Raw genomic sequence first — 26,153 nt, 5'->3', positions numbered from 1 at the left:
TTATGATGACCTCGGGGACATGGACTCAGATGCTCTGATACGTTATCACCCAGTTCTAAAATAATCATGTGCATAGACTGTCATCATCCACTTCATTCAAGTAGCTTAAGGGGAAAAAAATGGGCTGAGAGAGAAATGAATTCTGAGTGTTCATTTCTCTTTCTTTTATACAATTTTTACACAACACATTTTCAAAATTCAGCCCCTTCTTTTTCTTGCTCAGCTCACTTTTTTGGAATGGGAAAACCCTCTGCCATTTCATTTGACTAAATATAGTAAAAATAAATACCAAGGTGAGGGAACATTTTGCATTATGACTCAGAGCAAGTCATTACCATGTGCACTGTGGGAGGGTGCAATATTGTTTGGCTAAGATTACATTGCTTATCACACATCTTCTGCAGTCAGGGGTACATGGAGTCTGGTATATGCAGTCTGGCTTATGTCTTGTGTGATATACTAGGAAAAACAGATGCCCAGCCATTAAAGAATATCCATGAAATATGTTTAATCTTTCAAACTGTTTTAAAAAGTTGTCATTTAATCATTTTCACTAGATTCTAAGAAAACAAAGAATGGCACATTTAAATAGCTGTGTCTCCAATTTTTTCTTTCAAAGATTTTGACATACACTCTCTAATTTATTTATCCTTTCTCTAATTCATTTTACTAGTACTTAAACCTTAATTCCAGATCTTCTGAATATATCCATGGTCAAATGTCATCATGCTTTTACTCTTTAGGAAACAAAATGATTATGTATTTTATTTTTAACTATGTAAACATTCAGTTATGGATTCCCATGTTGTTAGACTAGAAGTACATTTTAATATTCCAATATGGCATTTTGAAAACTATCTAAAAATGAATACAAATTGCAGGAAAAATATATTTGCTAGAAATAAGCAAAGATAGAGTTGAATACACTGTACTGTGGAATTTGGTTCATATCCTATTTCCGAACAGAAGACTACCTTGTAGGAATTATTAAAAATATGGTAACAATTCTCATAATAGTTTCACTTTAAAACAATCTTAGGATGAAAATTAATGAAATATTTCCATTGCTGTGAAGATATTTATCTATAAGCCCATTTTTGTTCTTCATTAATGCTATTCCCAAAACTCCTAATTGATAACTCACAGATGATAAGAACATATGCTGGGTTTCTCTTCCATCCTCTCTTTTTTGATTAGAAATTTTTTTGCCACAATCCAACAGTATGATTATATAGTTTGCATCTCTGTATTTGTTGATGGCATGTGTTACTCGAAGAACTAAGAACTTTGATTTTAACTAAGATTGTCTCACTGATGTGCTGAAAGCACTTAGAACAACTACTGTTGCCTAGAAAACTCAATATGTATTTGTTGAATTTTTGAGTAATTTTTTCCAAAAAAATCATCTTAAAAAACAGCAACACAGAGAAAGATTGTATTAATGTTCAAATGACAAATATCTATCAGATATACGACTATAGTCATGAATATGAAAAATAAAAATAAATAAATGATGTGTACCTGGCACTAATCTGATGCAAGTTATTTCTACTTGCCTTATCTAGTGATTTCTGACTCTGTTGTCTCATCTAGACAAAGAGTCACACATTTATTTTTTCTAGATTAGCAGTACTTTCTCTTTAAATTATTTGAAACTGAGACTTATTTGAATTTTTGGCTCTATTTTGGTTGAATGATTTGGCTCTTTTTCTCAGAGAAATAATTTTTCTTCTCTTATACATAAATCAACCTCTATGCTTATAAGAGACCCCGCCTCCCCCCCACACACACATACATATGACCACTACTTTAGTGGCTCTCAGTGTTGGCTAATAGATAAAATATCTTCCTGCCCCAAATGGAAACCATAGTCTTTCGGCTCCTTACTGTAGAGTCCACAGCTGGTGAATAAAGTAGTAGTTCCCAGACTGGATCCCTGGGTCAGCAACAGTGTGTCACCTGGGAAGTTATTAGAGCTGCAATGTTGGCCCCACCTTTAGCCCAGTGAGTCTGAGTACCTGAGGATGGGTCCAGGTGACCCTAATGTATTTCAAATTTGGAAACCTTTGGCATAAAGAATAGGTGATAAATTTGAAAAGACTCAGTTTAGGTAGGAGTGGAATCAGAAAAATTTTTAGTTTGGTAAAATATGAAATACTCAACTACATTTTAGGAAAATTAAATGGATGTCAATATTAGTGTTCCTATGATTTTAGAAACCCACGGCTTCCCAAATCAGGTGGTCAAAATGCTTGACTCAGAGGGTAAGTGGAGAATTCTCTGTACTTTCAGAGAGACTGTAAGAGTTCTAGGGACATGTCCCTGCTTACTTCACTGCAGGCAAGGGTGGCTATTTCTCCTTATTCTCCATCCAGCATGCACAACTGCCCCAGTTTGTATTTTTCAGACATTGTCTGTGCGTCTATCCTCCCCAAACGATGTCAGGAAACACATGGTGTTTGTAGCTGCTCTCTGGCAGTGCGAGTATGTTGAAATGTCAGTTAAGGAAAATTCTACCGATTTTCTTTCTCTGCAGATGATTACATCATCTCGAGAAGGCAAAACCTACTCAGCCTACATTGTCATTTCTCTTGTTTTAAATATTAGGTCACAATTCAGGAAATAGAAAGTAAGGTCAGCAGCATTACGGGGCTAGAAGAAGAAGCCCAGTCTTTTGCTCAGTTTATTACCACTGGAGAATCTGCTCGAATCAAGGCCAAGCTGACACAAATAAGAAGATACTGGGAAGAACTCCGAGAACATGCACAGTATCTGGAAGGAACAATCCTGGGACATTTATCTCAGCAGCAAAAGTTTGAAGAGAATCTCAGAAACGTAAGAACTGGTCCATGCATGCTCAAGTTACCTATTTCACATTGCATTTATAATGAAGTGCAATAAATAGTCCAGAAATGACGGAATAAGGAAAAGACACAATGTACCAATATTTACCGAGTTGTCAATGATGACTGAGTATATAATTATTTCCATGGTACCTTTTTTGAGGGAATATAAAAATGTCATTATACGTTGTGTTCAAGTAGGCATTAAGGCTTAACTATATTCCTTTTACACAGTGAGACAGATTGATTTTAGATTTTTTAAAAATATATTTTATCATCACATTGAAAGTTATACAAAAAGATAGGCATGCTGTTTCCCCAATTACCTTTTCTGCCTTGATGTATGTTTTTCCCACCATTATTTTTATATTTTACCAATGTTTTAGATCCAGCAGTCTGTGTCTGAATTTGAGGATAAACTCGCTGATCCAATTAAAATGTGTTCTTCAGCTACAGAAACATACAAAGTTCTCCAAGAACATATGGTAAGAGCATGTTTCAAAATTCCTCCTTTCTTATCTAGTCAGAAATTTGGTAATTCCTGCTTGGAAAGAAACAGTAAATATTTTTATGAGTCCAAATTGAAAAAATTTATGCTATTTGAGGGATAATATAAATCAAACATATTCACTTCATATAACATAAGATATATAACTGTACAAATAAGTTTTCATTAAAAATGTATATTAAAGGAGTGTTCATTTAAAATGTATTTTTTTCTTTTAATTAAAACATGTAACTTTTTCAGATTATAGCTTTCATAAACCCTGTTACCTCTTGCCAAAATTACAAAAAATTAAATGTGCAGAAAAAAAAAAGCATTTGCATTGCAGACTTCAGATTTTAACCCACGACACTCAGATGTACAAAGACCATGTCCTCACTGATTTTTTTCTTGAGTAACTAACTTTTGTGGCCTGGTCCCTGAAGTGGTAACTGTTAGGAGACATTTTACAAAGCAACAGATGCTTCTGGCAGAATTTAGGGGAAGGAGCAAAGTGAAGGAATCATGCATGAAGAAATACTCAAAAGAAGCATGTTAATTAATAAACAAAAAATATATATGCATTATGTGTGTGTATATATAAATGCAGAGAAAGGGGCTGCAGTGATAGTGAACAGTTGAAAGGGAAGTGGAATTTATACCATTTGAATATTTATAATAAGAATGCAGTTTTGCCTTATTTATGTACTTTTTTAAAAAATACACCCCAAATGGATGAGAAAAAGTAGCAAAATTGCGTTTGATGGAATTATTTTAATAGACAACTAAATTAATAATAAACACCAGAGAGGATAATGTTGTACTTTTCTAATATTTAGATTTCCTAAAGCAAGTAAATTCTTTTTCTCTGCCTTGATTTTCTGATCTGTAAAGTGGGGCCAATGAGAGAACATACCTCTTAGGATTCTTATGAAGATCGAACGTGCTAATACCTGTAATGTGCATGACACAGTCCCGGCCATGTTCTCAGGCACCCTTATTGTCATTGTTACCGTGCATTCCTGGCAGCAGCCATAACTTCCCATATATTTTTTTTAGCAAGATTATAGCATGTGGCATGTAGCTCTTGCAAATTAGAAATAGGTTTTTTTTAAATGCATTTGGTATAACTTGAATAACAATTTTCACAAATTATCCAAGTCCTTAAGGGAAAGTTGAAATTATTCAGATAAAGAGCAACAAAGTCTTGTCTGGGGAATAGTCTCCTGTCCTCATTTTTGACTTCTGCATTCATGAAGTAACTTTCTCATCTCTCTCACTGTGCCATGCTGAAAATCGTAGGCAGAGATATTTTTTGAGTACCATTGCTATTTATTATGACAAAGGGGAAACGTTTGGTGATAATGGGTCTCAAAGAAAGCTGTCTTTTCTGATGCTCTGTCTCTTTTGCGCTCCTCTGCTCCCACGTCAGGATCTCTGTCAGGCCCTGGAATCACTAACCAGCACAGTGGCAGCTTTGTCAGCCAGCGCCCAGAAGGTCGCCAACAGAGACTCCTCTGTCCGGGAGGCTGCAGCCCTGCAACAGAGGTACGAGGGTTTGCTGCGTCGGGCTAAGGAGAGACAGACGGCGCTGGAGAAGCTGCTGGCCCACTGGCAGAGGTGAGCAGCCTGCCTTCTCCAGTTGGCAGCCTGGGTTTCAGTAGCCACTCTTAAAGAGGACATTCTGGACTTTAAGTGATGGGAAATGATCATCTAGAGTGTAAAACCCATCAACTCATGTGTCTACCGTGGGAAGACACTGATCTTCATTATAACATGGAAATTGCTGAAAGCGGAGAGGATGTGTCTTTACATATTGCACAGATCTAAACACACATGCAAGTTCATACACACACAGGAGAGGAACTCAGCCAACACTGTGGTATTTATCATGGTTACTGTTGACCTTCAACTTCAGAAAGGTTCAGTTTTCAAGTATGATCATTTTGGATGAATTTGTTTCTTATCTCTGCTTTCTCTAGGCTGGAGAAAGAACTGTCAACCTTTTCGACTTGGCTAGAGCGGTGTGAAGCCATAGCCAGTTCCCCGGAAGCGGTCATTTCTGTGGACAGAGTCAAAGTGGAGAGTGAACTTCAGTTAATACAGGCAAGTTCAAGGAAGTGTGAGGAAAATGTATTGCTCTTTGTTATGGTTGCGTTGTAAAACCAAATCGAGAACAAAATCTTCTATCCAACTTCACTTCTTGTTTTGGTTTGTGATGCTGAGAAGTAGAACAGCCCTGCCCTGAAAGTCAAAATCATGGTGAACTTTGTGTTGATCAGTTTCCATGATGTGTTGGAAAACTCTCTAATGCAATGTCTGGCATTTGAATACAAATTATCTGGCAGGGGAGTTGAAGGAGGAATGAGTAGAAACATAGAGAAACAAAGTTGACTATCAGTGAATAATTTTTGAAGCTGGATAATGGCTATATTCCTCCTACTTTAGTATTTGTATGAATTTTTCTAAATGAAAAGTTTTATTTTTTTAAAGAGAGAAGAAATACAATGTAGAAAGAAGTCACAGTAATGATTATTGTCAAGCAAGACAGAAAAAAATAAATAAGCACAAATGAAGAAGATAGACAAAGAATAATAGCTTATTACATCCTTGAAGAAGTCAACTTCTTAAACTTCAAAAAATCTTTAAGTATTATTGAAACAACAGACAATGCTATTGATTTCTGGGGATTAGTAACTTTTTTTAAGTTATGCTGTAGGTGCCAGAAAATTCAACAGGCAAAATTGCTTCACAAAAGAGATTTTACTGTGTAACAGATTTACACCCCAACCTTCTCCCATTACCTTTTATAAAATGTCTAACAGGAGGGTAGGTTCTTTTACTTTTTGTAATTGCTAAAAACTCCAGCAGAGTTTTCTCTAAAAGCGCCATCAGATTGTGTCCGTAGCATCTGAACCTGCTCCCCCATCTTCAGATGTGCTCCTCCCTTGACTTTGAGGGTTTCCTACACTCTGGGTTCTCCTATCTTTCTATCTTATTAAACACTAATGTTTTGCATTTATCTCCCAAAGAGTCCCTGCTCAGAAACCTCCAGTGATTGTCCTGTCTGAGGATAAAGGGCAATTCTCAGTCCGCAATCCAGTGTTTATCTTCTTATTTTTGAATATGATGTGGGATGTTCTAAGAGAGGAAATTGTAGCTCCTTTTCTTAAAAATGACAGAAGGATATCGGGTTATATAAAACTGTATTCCCACACGTCTCTTTATGGAAAGCAGTGCTGTGCAAGTTAGAGCACCAAGATGGGGCTAGAGGCCCACATCCGGACACTGTGTCACACTGCCTCCCCGTTGGTCTGAACATTCCTGATCCATTCCCACCTCCCGGTCTTGTGTCCCCTCATCCTTCTCAGCACAGGTCCCAGCTCTGCGTTGTGGTCTTTCCTGTCATCCACAGGCGGTGTACGCCTTCCTCTGATACCTGTAGCAATTTTGCTTGTATCACAATGTGGCCTCACCAGGGAGGGAAAGAAAACATTTTGACAACCATCAACTATGTGCCATGCTCCAGCTGTCTTGAGAGTGTTTATATTTATCTTTTATTAGGTGGGAACCACAGCTTTTATGCACCACTCACATCACCTGAGAGATTCATTGCCTGATTAAAAATAAGCAGTTCCATTGCATGAAAATAAAATGAAGAGCCTGTAAGTTCCCTGGTTTGGCCTCATGTAGTCTCTGCACAGAGAGATACACTGTGTTCCCAGAACCTAGAATTGCACCTGTTCTCATTAAATATGCATCATTTCTCTTCAACAATAGTTTCTCTTTGATTCTCTTCACTTGCTCAGTTTCTTTATTCTGAAAGAAACTCTACAGCTTCTAAATTTGCCTGACTTCCTGGAACTCAGACTCTGGAGAACTAATTCAGGTTTCAGAGGCATTTTTAATGTTGTATTAGAGGTTAAGTGGACCCATTTCTAAATCAAGTGATAGAAACTCTTTTTAGCCCGGTCCCGATGACCTGGTCCATTTTGCAAGAATGTGGTCCTTCCTGGTCAATCACGTTGGGATGAGATCTGTAATACCGTCTTATTTCGCTCAGGCTCTGCAAGATGAAGTTGTGGCCCAGGCCTCAATCTACAGCAACCTGCTGCAATTAAAGGAATCCCTATTCTCAGTGGCCTCCAAAGAGGACGTGAAAATGATGAAACTACATTTGGAGCAGCTGGATGAGAGATGGAGAGATTTGCCACAGATAATTAGCAAAAGGTTGGGTTTCAGAAAAACTTCGAGTGTTGCTCATTTTTAAAAAATCGTGAGTGTGTAAATTAAGAAAGCATGGTTTTGTTCACTTGTGTTTAACCCAGTGACTCAGGGCATAATTATAGAAGGGAAGAAAACTTACTTTTTTGTCATTTTAAAAATCAAAGTGCTTAAAAATTAGTATTTCTGATGAAAATTAGTACTTTGAATTCAGAATTTTGAACAAAAAGAAAGGACATTTGATTTAGTCTTGCAATCAGGGCAAGTGATTGAATTAGTTGAGCTGCACTGAAGAAGGTAGGATTGTTCTTGTTTGTTCTATCATTGCCCAAACTATTTATGTACAGGGGAAAAATGGTAATTAAACTTGTACCTCACATGATCTTTCTCAACAGAGAATCTATTTTTTTCCATTTCATTCCAATATAGATCTTTGTAGAGGGCAGGGATATTACTGTTATTATATTAAAAGGAGACCTAAAAATGGATTAAATATTAGTTGACTGGAAGGTTAACAGTTGGCAACTGTACCTTTCTAATATGCTAGAAAACAAAATTTTTTACCTAAATTGGTATTCATTACCCATGTAATCTTGAACAAGACATTTAACCTTTCTAGTTAATTTTTAATTCACTCATTCAGCAAATATTTATTGAGCTTCTAGAAGGAGTGGAGTACCCTTCTGTGAGCTGGGGTTAGCAACAGTCAGCAGTTCCACTGTTGACCTCCATGGGGCTTGTGTTTGTTCCATTGTCTGTTTACTCATTTATTCAATCAATCAGCAAATGTTTATTGGGTACCTGTTGAGTATACGAGGCACCATGTCAAACACTGAAGCCATGCAAATACATAAAACCTTGCCTCAAGTATTTTATGGATCAGCATGGGAATAATGAGAAAAATCAGTGAGACAGGTGGACATAGGATGTTTGAGGACTAAAAAGAAAGGACATTTGATTGGGTTCAGGAAAGGCTGATGGAAGGATTTGGTGCCAAACTCTTGAAAGGTGAGTAATTTTCTGTAAAAAAGAGGAGGATCTCTGCCTCTCACTAAGGGAAAGTAAAGGGCTTTAAAATGATACAAATGTATGAAAGCGTTCATAATATAATCTAGGCATATAATGTGGAGAAGATTTTGTAAGGATTAAAACCTGAAAGTCTATTTAAATATTGAACTTTGGATATGAACCTTTATAACAAATATTAATATTTGATTAAGGTATTATTCTTAATGTTAGCTTTGAATTCTAATCTTACATCAGCTATTTTTAATCAGTCTAGTCCACTTGTTACATGAGCAATGATTGGTCCCTGTTCACATCCTAGGCACCTTTCTAGGTACTAAGGATATAGAAATAAACATCAAGTGAGGGGGAGGATAAATATGTAATTAATCAAATGAAGGAATAGGAGCATATCAGGGGGTGGTAAGTAATATGAAGACAAGAAACTGGAGGAACATGGCAGGGACTGCAGACTGGGTGGCCGAGCAAAGCCTCTCAGGAGACATGCCATCTGATTAAGATCTGAATGGGGTGTAGGAAGTAGATTTGTGATACTTTCGGGATGAAGCCGACAGGCAGAGGGAGCAAAAAGAACAAAGGCTCTAAGACAGTAATGAGCTGGGATGGTGGGGAACAGAGGTCAGTGGCAGTGTGGGCGGCACCGTATCAGATGACATCAGAGAAGATGATTATGTAGGACCCCTTGTAGACCACAGTGAGGAATTTTGAAGTCTTGCCTTCCTAAGGGCAACACGAAATTAATTGTCCCCGTATTTAAGCTTGGCAGAGGTGTTCTGATGGCATCAAGACCATTTCTGGCTACAGAGTGGATTGTAGAGAGGCAATGGAGGCAGGAAGGAGGCCAGTGTAGATGTCTGTGGGAGGTGAGGCAGGAGGTGAAGACACTGAGACCAAGGTGTGGAAGTGGAGAGAAGAGCCCAAACAGAACACGCTAAGGTGGCAGTGCGGTCAAGATCGGCAGAGATCAGTGTGTTGTTAAAGAAATGGAGGGATGAAGAGTGACTCGTTGGACCATCTGGGTAGATGGTGGGTAACATTCACTGAGATGGGGAAAGTGTGAGAGAAACAGGGTTTGAGAGCTAGAAGACATCACGAGTTCTGGTCTGTCTGTGTATGACAACATCGCTTTTGCTCTTGGTGAAGCTTATCCCCAAAATGTATCATTAATTCTTTCTGTCCAGCTGTGGGACACCCTAACTTTAACATCTTTCTGTCCATAGGATTAATTTTCTTCAGTCTGTGGTTGCTGAACATCAGCAATTTGATGAACTACTGCTTTCCTTTTCTGTCTGGATCAAGCTGTTCCTCAGTGAATTACAAACTACTTCTGAGATAAGCATAATGGACCATCAAGCAGCCCTTACGCGGCACAAGGTGAAGTGCATTCTTTTAAGACTGAAGAATTGATTCACAGAAGAGAGCTCTTGAATTTTAAAGAGATGCAACGTTAAAAAAATAAAAACACTTGGCAGCATTTTAACTTTTTATTAATATGCAAATGTTTTAATCATTGAGCATATGAGTCCAGGCAATATGTTACACAGATAAATTAAGCAGATAAAACTGTGTCAGATAAAATAGGCAACCATCTTAAGACACTCTTTCTTGAAAGTGGAGCAAATGATTTCCAGGGTGAAGTGACAGGATGTTCATTTTTAAGTTTCCGCTTTACTTTGTTCCAATGCTGAAAACTAATACTGTATTCTAATCCTTAAATGATACAGGTTTTCTGACTTACTGTTCAGCTTGAACATTATTTAAAATTTAGGATTTATTTTCCCTGTTTATAGTTTATGCATAATATCTATCCTGGCATTTAAAAAACTTTTAAAAATCAAATACTGACCATCGAGCATTGGAATAGTTGGAGATACACTACATGATAAACTTATAACAATATTTAATAATAAAACAGTTAATATTTATTGAGTTCTGACTCTGTGCTGGGTTTGCTAATTGGTTTTATCCAAAGAAAAGTTCTCATATCTTCATGTTACAACCTGGGGCTGGGAGAGAGGGATGCTGTCTTCATGATACATATTTCAAAGGGATGACTCCTCTGTCCTAGGGAAAGATGTTCTTGAGTTGTAAAACTGGTCAGGGGCTTTTAAAAAAGATTTACGTCTCAAACAGGCAGAGAGTGAATGGTCAGTTTTGTAATGTAAATGCTCAAAGAAACCCTGGAGAGTTTAGCAGTCAAGCTGAGAAGAATATTAAGGCTACTGTGGTCGAGATTAAGATAGATGATGATTTGTGTTTAATGGGAAGCATGCTGAGATCGTTGGCAAATCTCTGCTAGATTTTAAACGAGATTTATTGTGAGCTACTCAGATTTCCTATACAGCAATCTCATGGAGCTAATCTATGTCTCTTTAAAGAGAAGGCAGCTAAAACTTGTGCAGGTTTCCACCTGCCTCACACTGCACTACCTCTGAACAGGTGGTATCTGTTCCTGTACTTCTTCCCCACAAGCTCTGTTAGAATTAGCTCTAATATTTCATATTATAATTTATATGCATTATATTGTTATAATATATAAAGTAAATATAGAATGTTATAATAATAGAGCTAAGTCTGTATATTAATAATTCTAAGTAAAGTCTAATTAATTCTAAAATAGAGCTCATCCTATATATACAATAATTATAGTGTATGCATATGTGCAGTTCAAAGAAAATTGAAAATTTAGAAGATTTTTAAAAGATATATATGTATATGTTGGATGTATGTATATACACATACAAATTATATATATATATATACACACACATAATTTATTTTAACTATCTCTATCCACGAAGAAATTCTTTTCCATGGAATGAATGAGTTCCAAGTCAGAGCTGTGTTTTATGTGAAATATATAGATAAGCAAAACAGAAATTTTGAGAATGTTTCTACAAGATTCACCATAATTGACCTTTAAGTACTGAGCCATCCTTTGCATTTAAAAATATGTCTTGACATCACAAAGCCTAACTTTATCTGTGTGGGTAAAATGTAATGTGTCTGGGGAAGCAATAACTCTCTCCCCTTCCAGGACCACGCTGCAGAAGTAGAGAGCAAAAAGGGAGAACTGCAGAGTGTGCAGGGTCACCTGGCAAAGCTGAGTGCGCTGGGTCGCTCCGAGGACCTTCACCTGCTCCAGGGCAAAGCGGAGGACTGCTTCCAGCTGTTTGAGGAGGCCAGCCAGGTCGTGGAGAGGCGGCAGCTTGCCCTGTCCCAGCTGGCCGCATTCCTGCAGAGCCACACCTCGCTGTCAGGGGTTCTCCACCGGCTGAGGCAAACGGTGGAAGCAACCAGCAGTATGAACAAGCAGCAGTCCGATCTGTTAGAAAAGGACCTAAATGATGCTCTTCAAGATGCGAAAACATTAGAATCTACTGCCATCAGCCTCGACGGCCTCCTTACCAAAGCCCAATACCATCTCAGGAGTGGAGGTTCCGAGCAAAGGACTTCCTGCAGAACCGCAGTGGATCAGCTCTGTTTCGAATTAGAGAGGATCCAGAACCTTCTGGGAACCAAGCAGAGTGAGGCTGATGCCCTGGCGGTGCTGAAGAAGGCATTCCGTGATCAGAAAGAGGAGTTGCTGAAAAGCATCGAGGACATCGAAGAAAGAGCTGACAAGGAGCGGCTGAAAGAACCCACCCGCCAGGCTCTTCAGCAGAGGTGCACGGAAGCTGATTGTCTTGTTTACTTTTTATTTGTTCTGGAATTAACACTTGAGCAAAACTATAACAGTACCATATTTAGCCACTTCTTTTAAAAAAATATTTTGAGTTTAAAATTAATGACGCTTTTAACACACCAGAAGTACTAAATTGTCTTTGTTTTCCTTAAGGATTTTTCTAAGAGCTACATACAGGCCCCTCTGGGATCTTATTTATAATAGAGTACATTGATCATATTATCTATTTGTAAGCAATTTTTAAGTGATAGAAGAAGGAACTCCTCTTCTGTAAAAAGAATGAAAGCAGAGGAGAAGGGAAGTGACATAGATTTGTATTTCTGGTAGTGAATATGAGGGAATTCCTCCCCGGGGGTTGTCTGGCTTCTCGGAAGGGAATGGAGGAAGCTCATTATTTGAGTGAGGGAAAGAAGCTATGGGGAGAAAGTGCAGAGAGAAAAGGGAATGATGCCCCTGGTGTTTGGTAAAGTGATAAACTGCTATTCGAGATTTATATTTATTCACTTAAAGTGAAACCGATCAGCTTGGCAAACCAGTCTCCCCAGCCACTTTCAGCTGTTTGCTTAGAGGTGGGGAGAAGACAGAGAAGTGGGTTTCAGTGAAGCTGGGGTTTTGTAGGTGAGTTTAATAGAGAAGCTAAGGGGTCATGCGTATTTTCCTGCGGAAAGCAAGAAATAATTTTTTACTCTACCTTTCTTTTCAATCTTATTTTTTCCTTTTTAAGAGTACTTCCCCCCCACTCATTCTTTCAAGAGCACTTTCTCTTCCATTTTTTTCAGGGGGCAAAGAAACAGCTAAAATGCATTCATACCGTGACGTCCATAAGTGATAAGGATTGTACTGACCCTGCCAAGATCATTGCCATTTGCTTCCTCTTTACCAGAATCAAATGTTAAGCTAAGGCTTTAGCTAGATGACAATGGCTCCTGAGGTTCCATGCCTCATGGGTAATAAGCTGTCTCACAGGTTTAAGAATAAATGTACAAAAGAGAGTAAGATCTGGGAAGGAAAAATAGCCTCCAGAGTAAGCATAGAAGGAGGCGCCAAGTGTGACAAAGGAGCAAATGGCTCACCCAGGAAGTCGGCCATAGGATTGGTGCTGCATGGCCCTCCGTGGCCTGCTCAGGACAAGCAGACCGGGAGGTGCTTTGGTTGCTGGAAGAGGCCTAGGTTGGGTTCAAAAGCCACCTTAATACCAACACTGAACTCACCAGAGTCATACAGAGGTGACGGAAAATGTTGCCTTGAGTCGACTGGTTTATTAAATCCCAGTCATACTGATACAGGAAAAATGTGGGGCACAAGAGGATGGCTATATCTTAGGTCCCAGGCAACTCCCTGGGATGCACCCCCGTCAAGGGAAGGTCCTTGGTTTCCCGCAGGGAAGAATTCAAGAGCGAGCCATAGTTGAGTAAAAGTACATTTTTTCAGAGAGATGCACACTCCATAGGCTGTGTTGGACATCAGAAGGCCAGAGAGCACGGGGCATGGGGGCGGGAGGTTACAATAAAAGTAGTTACACACTCCATAGACAAAATGCGGGCCATCTCAAAAGGCAGGAGAAAAGGCCACGAGGTGTGGGGATGTTAGTATTTATGGGTTCGGAACTTCGTGTACTAACAAGTGGGAGGAATGTTCCAACTACTTTGGGGAAGAGGCTGGGATTCCCAGGAATTGGGCCATCACCCACTTTTTGACCTTTTCTGGCCAGCCTTAAAACTGTCGTGGCACCTGTGGGAGTACCATTTAGCATGCTCTTGTATTTCAGTGAGTGTAGCGCGAAGCTCAAGGGTCTGCTGGAAGTGGAATCTTCCACCATCTTGGTGCTAATTGCTGTGTTAGTCCTTTAATGGTTGTGCTCTGCCCTCTTCCCTCCTGTCTCAATACCATACTTACAAGCTTTTACTAGGTGACGCTGAGCAAATCACCTCTCTTCTTATAAGATGGAGATAATGATAATGCCAGCTCCTGGCCATTTTGTTTGGGAATTAAATGGGCTAATACATGTATTTAGCGCTATACCAAAATGCAAGAACTAAAGAGTCAACGGCTGCCTTTATGTGGCCACTTGTTACAAATATTCAAATACTAATATATTAAGGACAAAAAAATGATCATTTTCTCATGGTAATCTTTTCAATAAAGTAGGTAATGTAAGTTTTTAAAACATGTATTTATTGTAGAGCTCAGTAAAGCTACTTTTATTTTGAATGAAATAACTGTGATTTTTAAAATATTAGTATTTTAATATGAATTGAACCTCATGGCACAGTAGGATCTCTTACCAATGACCTTGCAATAAGTACTTACCTACTTTACCTCCAAGGTCAACCCTGGTCTAAAAATTCTTATATCATCAAAGCAAATAGAAAGAGAATGCAAACTGAATAGAAGTTTGAAGGTGAATAATAAAAATGCCTCTAAATGTTCTCTAAAGTACATTCTGAATTATGTAACTTTAAAAGCATCTTTGTCAGTAGATGTGCATTAATTGTTGTGTTGAAAGCTTTTCTAGTTATATGCATGCTTAATGGAGAGGAAATATTGGTACCCTACTACCTTCAGTAAATTAATAGTAAAATAACATTTTAATTCATAGGTTGAGAGTCTTCAATCAGCTAGAAGATGAATTGAATTCTCATGAGCATGAACTGTGTTGGTTAAAAGACAAAGCTAAGCAAATTGCTCAGAAAGATGTAGCCTTTGCACCGGAAGTCGACAGGGAGATAAACCGCTTAGAGGCCATCTGGGATGATACCAAAAAACTAATTCATGAGAAGTAAGTAAAAACTTCTCAGTTTTTGTTTTTAACTTCCTACTGATTTTGTGACATTGATTTGTCTTGGTGTGATCAAGAGATGAATACCTTTTGCCATCTTAAGCATTCTTTCTCTTTAGTAACATTAAAAATGTAGTCCTACAGAACTTTATTGAGGAATTGTCTCAAGACAACAATTGCATGTAAAATTCCATGCTTAAAAGCAGGACTTGTCAACAATCGCAAAGTGTTGCCATGAGACTCTTAACCCCTGATTTTCTTTTTTTGTTTTGTTGTATTTGTGTTTGAGGTATGATTTACATATAGTAAAATGCACCCTTTTAAGTGTATGCCCTTAAATTGTAGGAGTTTAACAAACTCCTACAACTGCATAACTGTCACAGCTATCAAATTTCACAGTAACAATTCTACCATGAGAAAAAATTTCAACATGTCTATTCAACATGACTCCCAGCCCCTGGCAACCATTGATCAGTTTTCTGTCTCTATAATACCATCTTTTTCAGAATCACACATAAATGGATTCTTTCCAGTTTGTATGATTATAAATAAAGCGTCTCTAAACACTCATGTCCATTTTTTTGTGTACGTAAGTTTTTACCACACTTCATTAAATACCTTCTTCTACTTAGTATAATGTACATTGTGATGTGATCCACAAAGTCCATTCTTTTTGATAGCTGAGTGATATTCCATTTAATAGGCATACTAGAGTTGATCCATTCACCAAGTTGATGAATATTTGGGATCTTCCCATTTTGGGTGACTACAAATAAAACATCTGGAAACATTCACATTTAATTTTTTGCATGTTTGTAAGTTTTTTATTATACTATAGACTTTTAATACAGGCTTTAAAATTTTAACTATTTTGCACAAACTTTATTCCATGATATTAAATGTTCTCTTAACTTGTGCTTTGTTAGAGGTTGCACAATATTCAATTATAAGAATATATCAGAGTCTATTCAGTTATTGGCCTGTTTTTAACATTTGGGTTATGTTTAGTTTTTTCTCCTACTATAAATAATGATGTGAAAAATATAATTTTACCCAAATCTTAGTGCACATCTCTTTCTTTGGAAAAACTGCTGGATGAAGAATTACTTGCTCAAAGGCATTTTACTCTTATAAACAAAAACTATTTTATATTTTGACAATTCTCAAGAGATTCATATTCAGTGAAAATTTGTGTCATTGTGACATAAATAATCTCATATGTATTTTAAGTATTGAGCAGTATCTTTTGTTTTGTTTTGTTTAGGAAGGGATGGTTTGCTTCCCCTCAACACACAGCATTATGAAGTAATTAAATTATGGAAAAAGTGTTCTTAAAACCTAACAGATTTTGTTTTAGTGGCTGTGTGGATTCTTTATTCATGGAGAACATTTGGGGCATTAGAGTTAAGTCACATAGACCAGCACTCTTTTGACCTCGGTAGATAAGAAATACTGATTTTCTCTTGATTCCAGCATTCATCAGTGAGTACGTTTGTGTAGTTATAAATCAGATCCAACTATGGGAAACTCTTCTCTCTCCTGATACATGACAATAAATGATGTGTTTTCTTTAATCATTACAGCCAGGGCCAATGCTGCGGACTTATTGACTTAATGAGAGAATATCAGAATTTGAAGTCAGCTGTATCTAAAGTCCTAGAAAATGCCAGCAATGTGATTGTAACCAGAACTACTATAAAAGACCAGGAAGACCTTAAGTGGGCTTTATCCAAGGTAATAATTCAAAATGTATTTATTTTATCAGACTTTTTTAAAAGATTTATTTTTTCACTCATACTGCATTCCCTACAAAACTCTTGTCAGTACGTTTAGATGTAGATAATTCATGCTGACAAGCTCAACTTTCTTTTTAGGAATGCTGATATCTCAGGATCCCAGAAATTCAAGGAGATTATATTACGTATATTTGTATAGCTCATTATTTCACTGGTTTCTGCATAAGTCAACCATGAATTAAATTTCTTAGAGACAAATGGTTTTAAATTCTTGACTTATCACTGCTTATTTTATTAATTAAGGAAACATTTACATCCACAGCATGAAACTGCCAAAAATGAAATGTGTAAGAAACAAAAAGAATTGGATAACTTTACCAGCAAAGGAAAACAGTTGTTGTCTGAGCTGAAAAAAATTCACAGTGGTGATTTCATCTTGGTGAAAACAGACATGGAGAGCACGGTGGACAAGTGGCTGGATGTAAGCTCATCACCTGGGCTTCTATGAGTAGTTAAATAGTCACATTGCTCAGTCACATTTTTGGGCAAAGAATTATTCAGGAATGTGATTTCTATTTTTAACTTGTCATGCTAAATTCAAAATGATACTCTGAAGAAAAATAGGGTTCACATATGATTTAGAAATCATTAAAAATTATTTGCTTTATTTTATTAAAACTTATTGACAGATTTTTCTGGAATTTCACTTGATAGCTTCAATCACAACATATTTATAACTCTAAATGTTTTCCTTCTCCAAACTCTGGGATCATGAATAAAATAGAAGAATAAGTTATAAGCTTCTTATAGAATATTAAACCATAATATAGAATAATTTAAAGTGATAAGATTAATTTTGCATCAAAAAACATTGGGCTTGTTTACATCCTTGTATTTTATTTGTTGCTCTGTCATTTGCTAGTATGTGACCAAGCAAGTCACTTGATCTTTCTGGAACTCTACATTTCAACCCGTACATATTTTACATTGTTTTCCAGCTCATAAATCTTGTGATTTTTTTTTTTGCACCCCCTATTATCAACATCCAGGTTCAGAAGTTTAATCTACAGTGGATTCCCTGAAGCTAAATTACTAAAGTTAGATATTGATATTTACATATTATATGTATCAAATAATTTGGAGACTTCAGAAAACCTTACCTGCCCCTACTTTTAAAAGAGCATTCTTCTTATGGGAAGATTGTTCAACAGTAATACTTTACGCAAGAGTTGGTAGTTCTCTCATGTATTTACTTATTCTATAAATATGTTTAAATCTAATGATGCACATTTTTATATCCCAGCATTACAGATAAAAGGACTCATTGTGTCACTTTAAAAAATAAATACCATACTGCCCTAAATGAACTCCTATCCTGTGAAATTAAACCTCAGAGTGAGTTGTATAGTAGACTCCAATAGACCTGATATGGGTAGTTTTCCAATTTACAGATGAAAAACGTCCTAGAAATTCAACTGAAACTCTCTTAGTGACGGAAACAGTTTATGTGACGGTTAGTCTGTGCTTGAGCCAGGTGTACTGAGTAGATCACGATTTTTGCAAAACTTCATGTTTCGGTCAGAATACCAAGGAAGAGCTGGCATATTTAGAACTTTGGTGGACAGAGAGCATTTGGGAGCCTCAAGCATCTGATATGGCCTCTCTTTTCTATCCCAGATATCAGAGAAAATTGAGGAGAACATGGATAGGCTGAGGGTGAGCCTGTCCGTTTGGGATGAGGTTCTTTCAAGTAGAGACGAGATCGACGGATGGTCAAGCAGTTCTGTTCCACAGCTGGCCGAGAGCATCAGCAACCTGAATGACAGCCTCCGAGCAGAAGAATTCCTGAAAGAATTTGAGGTAAGTTGACTTCACCTTCACATGTGAGCCTGTGGTGCATCACTGACCAAAATATGAAAAAAATTGTGTCCTTTTTCAAATGTCCATTCTTCGTTTCAAGACACACATGAGTATAGTGAAACTCTTAACTGTCTTTTGCTGTTTACTTGAAATTTGAATAGGCTATGGATGAGAGGGGTGTTTTCTTTCTTGCATTTTTATCATGTCTTAGTTGGGGCTCTTTACTTAAAGTATTAGTGGGAAAGTAAAGATTCCAAAAATCTATCATTTGTCCCATTCATCTGAGATTATGGCACCTTCCTATTGGAAAACCAGTTGAAAACGTTTGTAATCCAGTAATACTTAGCATCTATTTTTTCTTCATTCAAATAAAATGTTTACCGAGTGCTCACCACATCCTGAATGCTTATGTTAGGGGCTGAGTTCTTCCACGGCCTTTCCAGAAATGGAATAATACTGGAGATTGGAGTGTCACAGGCTTCTTAAGTTCTAGTCACCAGTTTATTTTAAACTCCTTTTGTTTCCATTTTTTTCCCAGATTTTATGTATTTTTTGAGGTGGGTGGGTGATTAGGTTTATGTATTTATTTTTGGAGGAGGCAAATTTTTGGGATTGAACTCAGGACCTAGTGCATGCTCTACCACTTGAGCTACACCCTCCCCTCTTTGTTTCCATTTCTTGCATTCATTTATTCTTCCACTCATCAGATTCCTAATGAGCACCTACAATATGTCAGGCACTGTTCTAGACAGTGAGAATTTAATAGTAAGACAAAGTCACTGCCCCCATGACATTTACATTATTTACCGCTCAGTATTTATCATATGTGAATGTCAAGTGGTAATTGGGCTATGGTGAAAAATGAAGCAGGGTAAGCAGAAACAGAGTGACCAGAGGTAACCTGTTTCACGTTGTGTAGAACTGACTGTACCCTTGGTGAGGGAAGAGACTGTTCACATTGTGTGCTCCAGTGCCCAGCACTGTGCCTCCGCGCATGCAGAATATGACAGACACATGAAAGAGTGACTACAGTCCTGATAAAATGTGGCCACATCATCTGTAATTCCTAAATTATCAGCTGTCTTTGACCCAAAGAACATTCTAGATATTGTCCCTATTTCTAAGAGCAAACAGAAGCAGAGGAAATTCTCCAGACTGAAAGTGCAGTCGGGAGAGCGATCCCCAATCTCTTCAGTTGTTCTCTTTGACGTTGAATTAACAAACCAGCTCAAACAGTGGTGTGTGCTGGAATACAGCTTATATATGATACAATAGGGCCACTCACAAAAGTCAGTTACTACATTTTAAGGAACATTGCAAGCCAGTGTTAAACACAACCATTACTGAAAATTAAACTATAAGTAACTATGCAATTAAATAAACTGTGTTCAAAATGAAGGTAATACTCAGAACTTCACTTCATAATTACTAGTCTGTGTGGTACCGTTATCCAGGCTCTTGAGTTATGACCTTTATCGTATCTCTAGGGCAGAAATACTGTAGAGGGCTGTGCAACTCTACAGCTCTTTCAACTCCATGTTCAGTGACAAAAAGTTGTCGCTCAAAGCGGTGGTAAATGCTACAAATCAGGGCCCTTTTTTAGAGAGCCAGTTGTTAAACCAGCATACAGTACTCTCCTACTGCTGACCTCTGGGATCCGGGGAGCCAGTGGGCATTGGCCACATTCACGAGGTCCAGGTCAGTCACCCCTGAGATGGGTTTTCTGTGCTATTCGCTGTGCGGTGCACCTGCTAGTAATTAAAATGACTGAACTGGATTCTGCCTGGTGCCTGACAGCATCATTCCTGCTGCAGTGCAGGAGATAAAGCATAGGTGCATAGATGTGATTGCCCGGGCCGCTTCTGCTGAAAGCCAGTGGACCTGACAGTCAATTCATCACTTCTTACCGGGGGAGTAAATCACTTTCTGGATTGAAGGCTTCAGGAGGCCTGTTAGTGTCCACAAAGTACCAAAGTACCTCATTTAAGTTGAGAGGGATTCTTTATTAAATGTTCCTTCATGGGCCCAAATAACTAATGAAGTTTACAAGCATCGATTTTGTTCCGTAATGATTCTTTGATGACTCTTTCTTCTTCTTGTGTTAGTGTTGGTACAAAAAAAAAAAAAAAAGGAAAATGGCAAAATATTAGATGTCAATTTCCTAACACCCTTTCAATTTCTGTTTGAAGTATTTCTTAGGCATTGCTAATAGTCCAGCATAATTAGGAGACACTTCTGATGTGTATTTGTTTTGAAATGCTTCCTCAAGACTTTAATGCTGCCATGGTAGCCAATGATATTAATGTTAATAAGTAAACGATGGTTAGTCTCTTGAAAATTCCCACTGACCCAAGACTTCTGGATAGTGTTTAATTTTTTCCAGGAGCTTTTTTTTTTTCCAATAAAAGAGGGTGGGAAGAAGGAAGGTTCCACATGCTCCCTCACATTCCTAGTGAGAGTTAGTGGTGACGGTCTTCCACGTTCGTAAATGATGGCGGCCCTCAGGCAACGAAGCCGAGTTTGGTGTTTTGTTTTGTTTTGTTGTTTACCCTGGGTTAGAGTTGAGGCATTTTGACAGAGTTAACGCTTGAAATTCTGAAATGCCAAATGTAACAAATCAGTGTTTGGATCAGTTATTCTTGTCCCCTTTGTCTTTTATTCTGGCAGTCTGAAGTTAAAAAGAAAGCGCTGAGATTAGAGGAACTTCACTCCAAAGTTAATGATCTCAAAGAATTAACTAAAAATCCAGAAACACCACCAGACCTTCAGGTAAGCACTCAATCAGGTTTGTAATAACTCAAAATATTCTCAAAAAATATATATATATGAGTATATATGTGTGTGTATATATATATATATACACACCACTTTATATATTTATGTATAAAGTATGTGTATATATGTGTGTGTGTGTGTTTATTTTTATCACTGCCCTAATTCTAAGCAAACACATTGACCTGATCAAATATGGGGGTTGAATATTAACATCTTTCAAATTGCTTGTGCCAGTATTAATAACATATTTCCAACTCGAATATTCTAATAGGATTAGTTCCTTTTTTCCTTCCTAACTTTTGGAAGTAGTTCATCCAGCTTGCATCATGGGCCATTTTATGTTTAGACGGCAGCGGAAACCACATTTGTGAACATTGATGTTTGTATTGATATTTGTCTAATTCATTTACTGAATTATGGGGTTTGGAGGGATCACCGTCGTAAACCTCCTTTCAAGGCCCTTCTGACGGCAGGAATCCTCAGGAACCATGAGGCAGGCCAGGCCAGACCGGGTCTGAGCAGGAAACCTGGGCCGCTTCGGGGAGGGCGCCGTGGGAGCAGTCAGCCCGCGGGGCTCTGGGCGGCCGGCGCCTCAGGCTGGGGGCTGCGGTTCTAGTGTGTAACTTAAAGCCCTGTCTCTGGGTTTTCCCTAAATTTTCTTTCTTCCTATCACACCTTTCTCCTTTACCTACTGCTTCTCACTAACCAGGCAGCCTTGCTGGATCACCTGTCCTTTTGCTCTGGCCCGAGACTGGGTGTCTGTCAGTTAGTAGCATGGGTGGATGATGCTCACGTGCTAGAACGTCAGAAGGTCCACCTGAAGCAAGAAGAGGTAAAAGGGGTGCTGATCACCCAAAGAGCTAAAAAGGGGAGTCTGTGCACGTCACCCGGGTCGAGGACGTGAGTGGGCAACGGCTGGGCTTCTGCAGAGAGAAGATGGAGGCAGGGTTAGAGAGAGAGCTGCTGCTGTTCTCTGGTCTCTTCTCTCTCTCTCACACACACACACACACACACACACACACACACACACACACACACACCCCTCCCCATACTTAAGGAGGAGGGATGGGGGTGCCTGCACCTTACCTTAAAATGAGAAGGATTTCAGTGGAGAACGTGACCTGTGCCCCTGCAGCTGCGGACACAGGAGCCTAGTATCTGACTCCGCACAGTGAGACAGGCTGGCTAAGTGGTGATATATTTGCCAAAGGAGACATGGCTGGCTTAAGTGGCCTGCATCTCAGAGTCATCTGGGGTGAATGCCAATGTGTGACCTCTGACCCAGAAGGGAATTATGAGAGGAAAGGAAAGGGGACAGCGTCTGCGTGCGGGCATCTCGGGTGACCTGAGAAGGCTTCCTGGGGGATGAACAGACCTCAGTGGCAAGGGGTTAAAAGATGCCCACAGGCTGTGTGGGGAGAAAGTAAAGAGCCAGAGAGGAGATGCAGAGATGCGTTGTCGGCACAGGGACGTTGGTGGGGGGTGACAGTGGTGAGGGGCATCTCCGAAAGCCCCCAGGCCAGGCCTGTGAGAGGAGTGACTGTGAGCTGTCACCCACCTCCTGCAGGGGTCAGAAGCTGTAGAAAGTGGAGGAATAGAAATAATGTGAAGGAAGGCGGAAGGAGGCACTTTGTCCCTTTCTCCACTGGAGGCTGCCTGTTTGCTGCAGATCTGAGCAGAGGATAAGGGAAGAAAAAAAAAGTCACTTTAAGTTTGCTGTAAGTTCAAGATTTGATTATTAAATGGACCTGGATGTTCTAATTGTGGAATCAAAACTGTTCTGCAGTTGATCAGGGTTATAGGTCCTTTTATTATCTGTGGGGCCAGAGAAGTCATCCAGGGAGGGGAGAACTAGCCTCACTGAATATTTTAACCTGGGAGACAAAGATGACATTGCTTTACGATAAAATCCTAAAGTGCTGTTTATTCAAAGTAGTGGCTGCATCGGGGCAAAAACTGTGTGAGTGTTTCCCATGGAGAACGAAGCCCAAGTTTTTGGCCACTAACTCAGTAACTCTGTGTAGGTCTAGCTCTGCTGTTGAAATGGCATCTTGTGGATTCCCTGGAATCTCAGTCAGAACGCCCACTTTAAAGTCCAGTGTTAACTATAATCCCCACTCTTTCCATTTCCCCATTACTTAAAATATTTGGCAACGTGCACTCAGAGTTTCCTTCTTAGAAAAGTTGAATTAGCATCCGTGGTTAGACTTATGCAATTTTTACAGTTAAGCTGCACATGAGCAGAATTCCTACTGCATGAGAGTGCTCTACACTTCACGAATTTTAATGAAATCTTGCTTTGTTTTTTTAATGGAGGTGCTAGGGATTGAACCCAGGACCTCACGCACGCTAAGTGTACACTGTATCACTGAGCTGAACTCCCACCACTCCCAATGAAATCTTAACTTTATTTTTAGTTCATGGAAGCCGACTTAAGGCAGAAGCTAGAGCATGCCAAAGAAATTACTGAAGAAGCAAAAGGAACCTTGAAAGAGTTCACTGCTCAGAGTGCACAAGTGGAGAAGTTTATTAATGACACCGCCACCTGGCTGACCAAACTAGAAGACTCACTGATGAACTGTGCCCAAACTGAGACTTGTGAAGGGTTGAAAAAAGTAAAGGTAAGTCATAAACTATCACTAAGTGGTTACACTTGAATGGGAATATTAGCTCTCCTGTTTTGCAGTGACTGTAATCAAAATATAACCTCTCTTCTCAATTACCCATATTACCACCATACCAACTAATTCATGACTTGGGACACAGCAGAGTAAGTAACAGGTGGAGAACTGAATGCAGGTGGTAAGAAATCAAAGATGAATCATCTAAGGACAGAAAGCAGCCGTTGCTCTAGGACCTGCTCATAGGTTGTACTTGTTAATATATATATTTTTTTCAATACAAAGGTGAAGCCTGTAGAAGAACTGTTTGAATTTCCGTGAATTTTCAAGCTTGAATGCAGAGTAGTTTTTCATCACTTGATTATTTTTATTGGCCAGCATGACAGCTTTTGTCTAGAGAAAGATATGTTAAAAAAATAGTTTAGAAAACATTCTGCTTCCATGTCATCTGTCCATATTCATAGATGACATTCCTATAAAGCTTGTGAGTTGACTTTTCAACATACGTGTTCTGTGCTCTTTCATCATGTTTTCTTACCGTACTCAAGACTGAGAACATATATTTTTAAATTAACGACCAATGCTTCTGGTTTAAATTAACGACCAATGCTTCTGGTGTGGCCTATGATCCTGAAGCAAAGCCCAAGTGTCCCACTGAGAAATGTGAACACAGGAAGGTGACTCCATTAATAGTTTCTCATCAACTAGCTAAACCCAGAACATGGGCTGGCATCCACAAAGACCTATGCAATTTGCTTGAAATCCTAGACTATGACCCCAATCCTACCTACCTCTCAATGGCTATTTGCAGTTGTTCCCAAGGAAAACCGAGCAAAATTCTGAAAAATCACCACAGATCTATCACAAATGCATACACTACTGAGTATATTTCAACAGCATTGATTTCCAAAAATAAAACATACCAGAGTGGAGTAGATGGAATATATCTTTTGAATGTGATGCATGTTGTTCATGGCATCCTTTTATTCTCTAGGAAATACAAAAAGAACTTCAAAGTCAGCAAAGGAGCATCAGTTCTACCCAGGAAAATCTCAACAGCTTGTGCCGCAAGTACCATTCGGTCGAGCTGGAGAGCCTGGGTGGCGCCATGCTGGGGCTGATAAAGAGACACGAAGCTGTGAGCCAGTCATGCTCCAAAGCACAGGCCAGCCTTCAGGATTCTCTGGAAAAACACTTCAGTGGTGAGCTCCAGTAGGCCTTAGCATGAATAGTTTGTTTACAAAAAACAATCCAAACCAAATGTTGCCTAGAAACAGCCAGCAAAAGTTTGCAAAAATAAACTTTCCGCAAGAGTAGCATTTTAAATTGATGTGTGCGTTGAGCCTGGAGCCGTGGCAGTGTCGTGTTTGGGCTCTCACCAAGGAGGCACTCTTCCTTTTTCTCCCCAAGAAAGTAGGAGTCTGCCGTTTTGGTGATTCTGAATTTCATCCGGTTTTTCTGCGTAGAGTTCATTTGTGTGGAAAGACACAGTAAACTTGCTCTTAGGAGAGGCCGTGAACCAGCAGCCCTGTAAGGCAGGAAGCCGCTGGTCCTGTGCCCCTGACTGGGCTTCCCACCCAGCCAGCCGTGCCTCTGCTCCGACGTGGATGCCTGACGCTCCAAGTCAGCCTGGTGGACGGAGGACGTGCTTCCTCCCTTGGCCATAGATACGGTTTTAACACCCCTAGAGCATTTCTCACTCTCACAGTCAGGCAATTTTCTTTCTTCACCAAAAGAAAGGAACACAGTGGGAAATCTGACACGTCAGAAATACAAATTTCCTTTCAGTCTTTTCTCGGAAGTAATTTCTCGGTTCTACCATGAACAGTCGTGGTCGTAGGTCACACTGTGTTATAGCCTATATTGTGACCATTAGTGTTTCCTTTCTGGAATATATTGCAAGGTAAGATGCAGTGGGCTGAGGCCAGAATGAATTCATCGTAGTAATTTTGGGAAGCTCTTTCAGTGTTTTCGATGTATTTCTTATTTTCATTGCTTTCCACAGAGTCTATGCGGGAATTCCAAGAATGGTTTTCTGGAATAAAGGCAGCGGCAAAAAAGTCATCAGACAGAAGTGGGGACAGCAAAGTGCTGGAGGCCAAGCTGCACGACCTTCAGGT

The 26,153-nt window shown here is 39.0% G+C and overlaps 1 protein-coding gene across 1 annotated transcript in view; it reads left to right on the top strand.

The window, feature by feature from the left end:
* SYNE1 (spectrin repeat containing nuclear envelope protein 1) overlaps window positions 1-26,153 on the top strand; it is a 427,466-nt gene that overhangs the window by 164,002 nt on the left and 237,311 nt on the right. Inside the window, exons 34-48 of the mRNA XM_072966061.1 lie at window positions 2,608-2,835; window positions 3,230-3,328; window positions 4,760-4,947; window positions 5,310-5,433; window positions 7,391-7,557; window positions 9,798-9,951; window positions 11,615-12,243; window positions 14,862-15,041; window positions 16,625-16,775; window positions 17,100-17,258; window positions 18,455-18,637; window positions 21,305-21,406; window positions 23,830-24,033; window positions 25,028-25,235; window positions 26,039-26,151. Of these exons, the coding sequence (XP_072822162.1) occupies window positions 2,608-2,835; window positions 3,230-3,328; window positions 4,760-4,947; window positions 5,310-5,433; window positions 7,391-7,557; window positions 9,798-9,951; window positions 11,615-12,243; window positions 14,862-15,041; window positions 16,625-16,775; window positions 17,100-17,258; window positions 18,455-18,637; window positions 21,305-21,406; window positions 23,830-24,033; window positions 25,028-25,235; window positions 26,039-26,151 (2,889 nt within the window). The remainder of the gene's footprint in view (window positions 1-2,607; window positions 2,836-3,229; window positions 3,329-4,759; window positions 4,948-5,309; window positions 5,434-7,390; window positions 7,558-9,797; window positions 9,952-11,614; window positions 12,244-14,861; window positions 15,042-16,624; window positions 16,776-17,099; window positions 17,259-18,454; window positions 18,638-21,304; window positions 21,407-23,829; window positions 24,034-25,027; window positions 25,236-26,038; window positions 26,152-26,153) is intronic.

This window comes from Vicugna pacos, chromosome 8 (assembly GCF_048564905.1).
Source record: "Vicugna pacos chromosome 8, VicPac4, whole genome shotgun sequence".
NCBI classification, from domain to species: domain Eukaryota; kingdom Metazoa; phylum Chordata; class Mammalia; order Artiodactyla; family Camelidae; genus Vicugna; species Vicugna pacos.
This window is presented reverse-complemented; position numbering and strand designations above follow the sequence as displayed.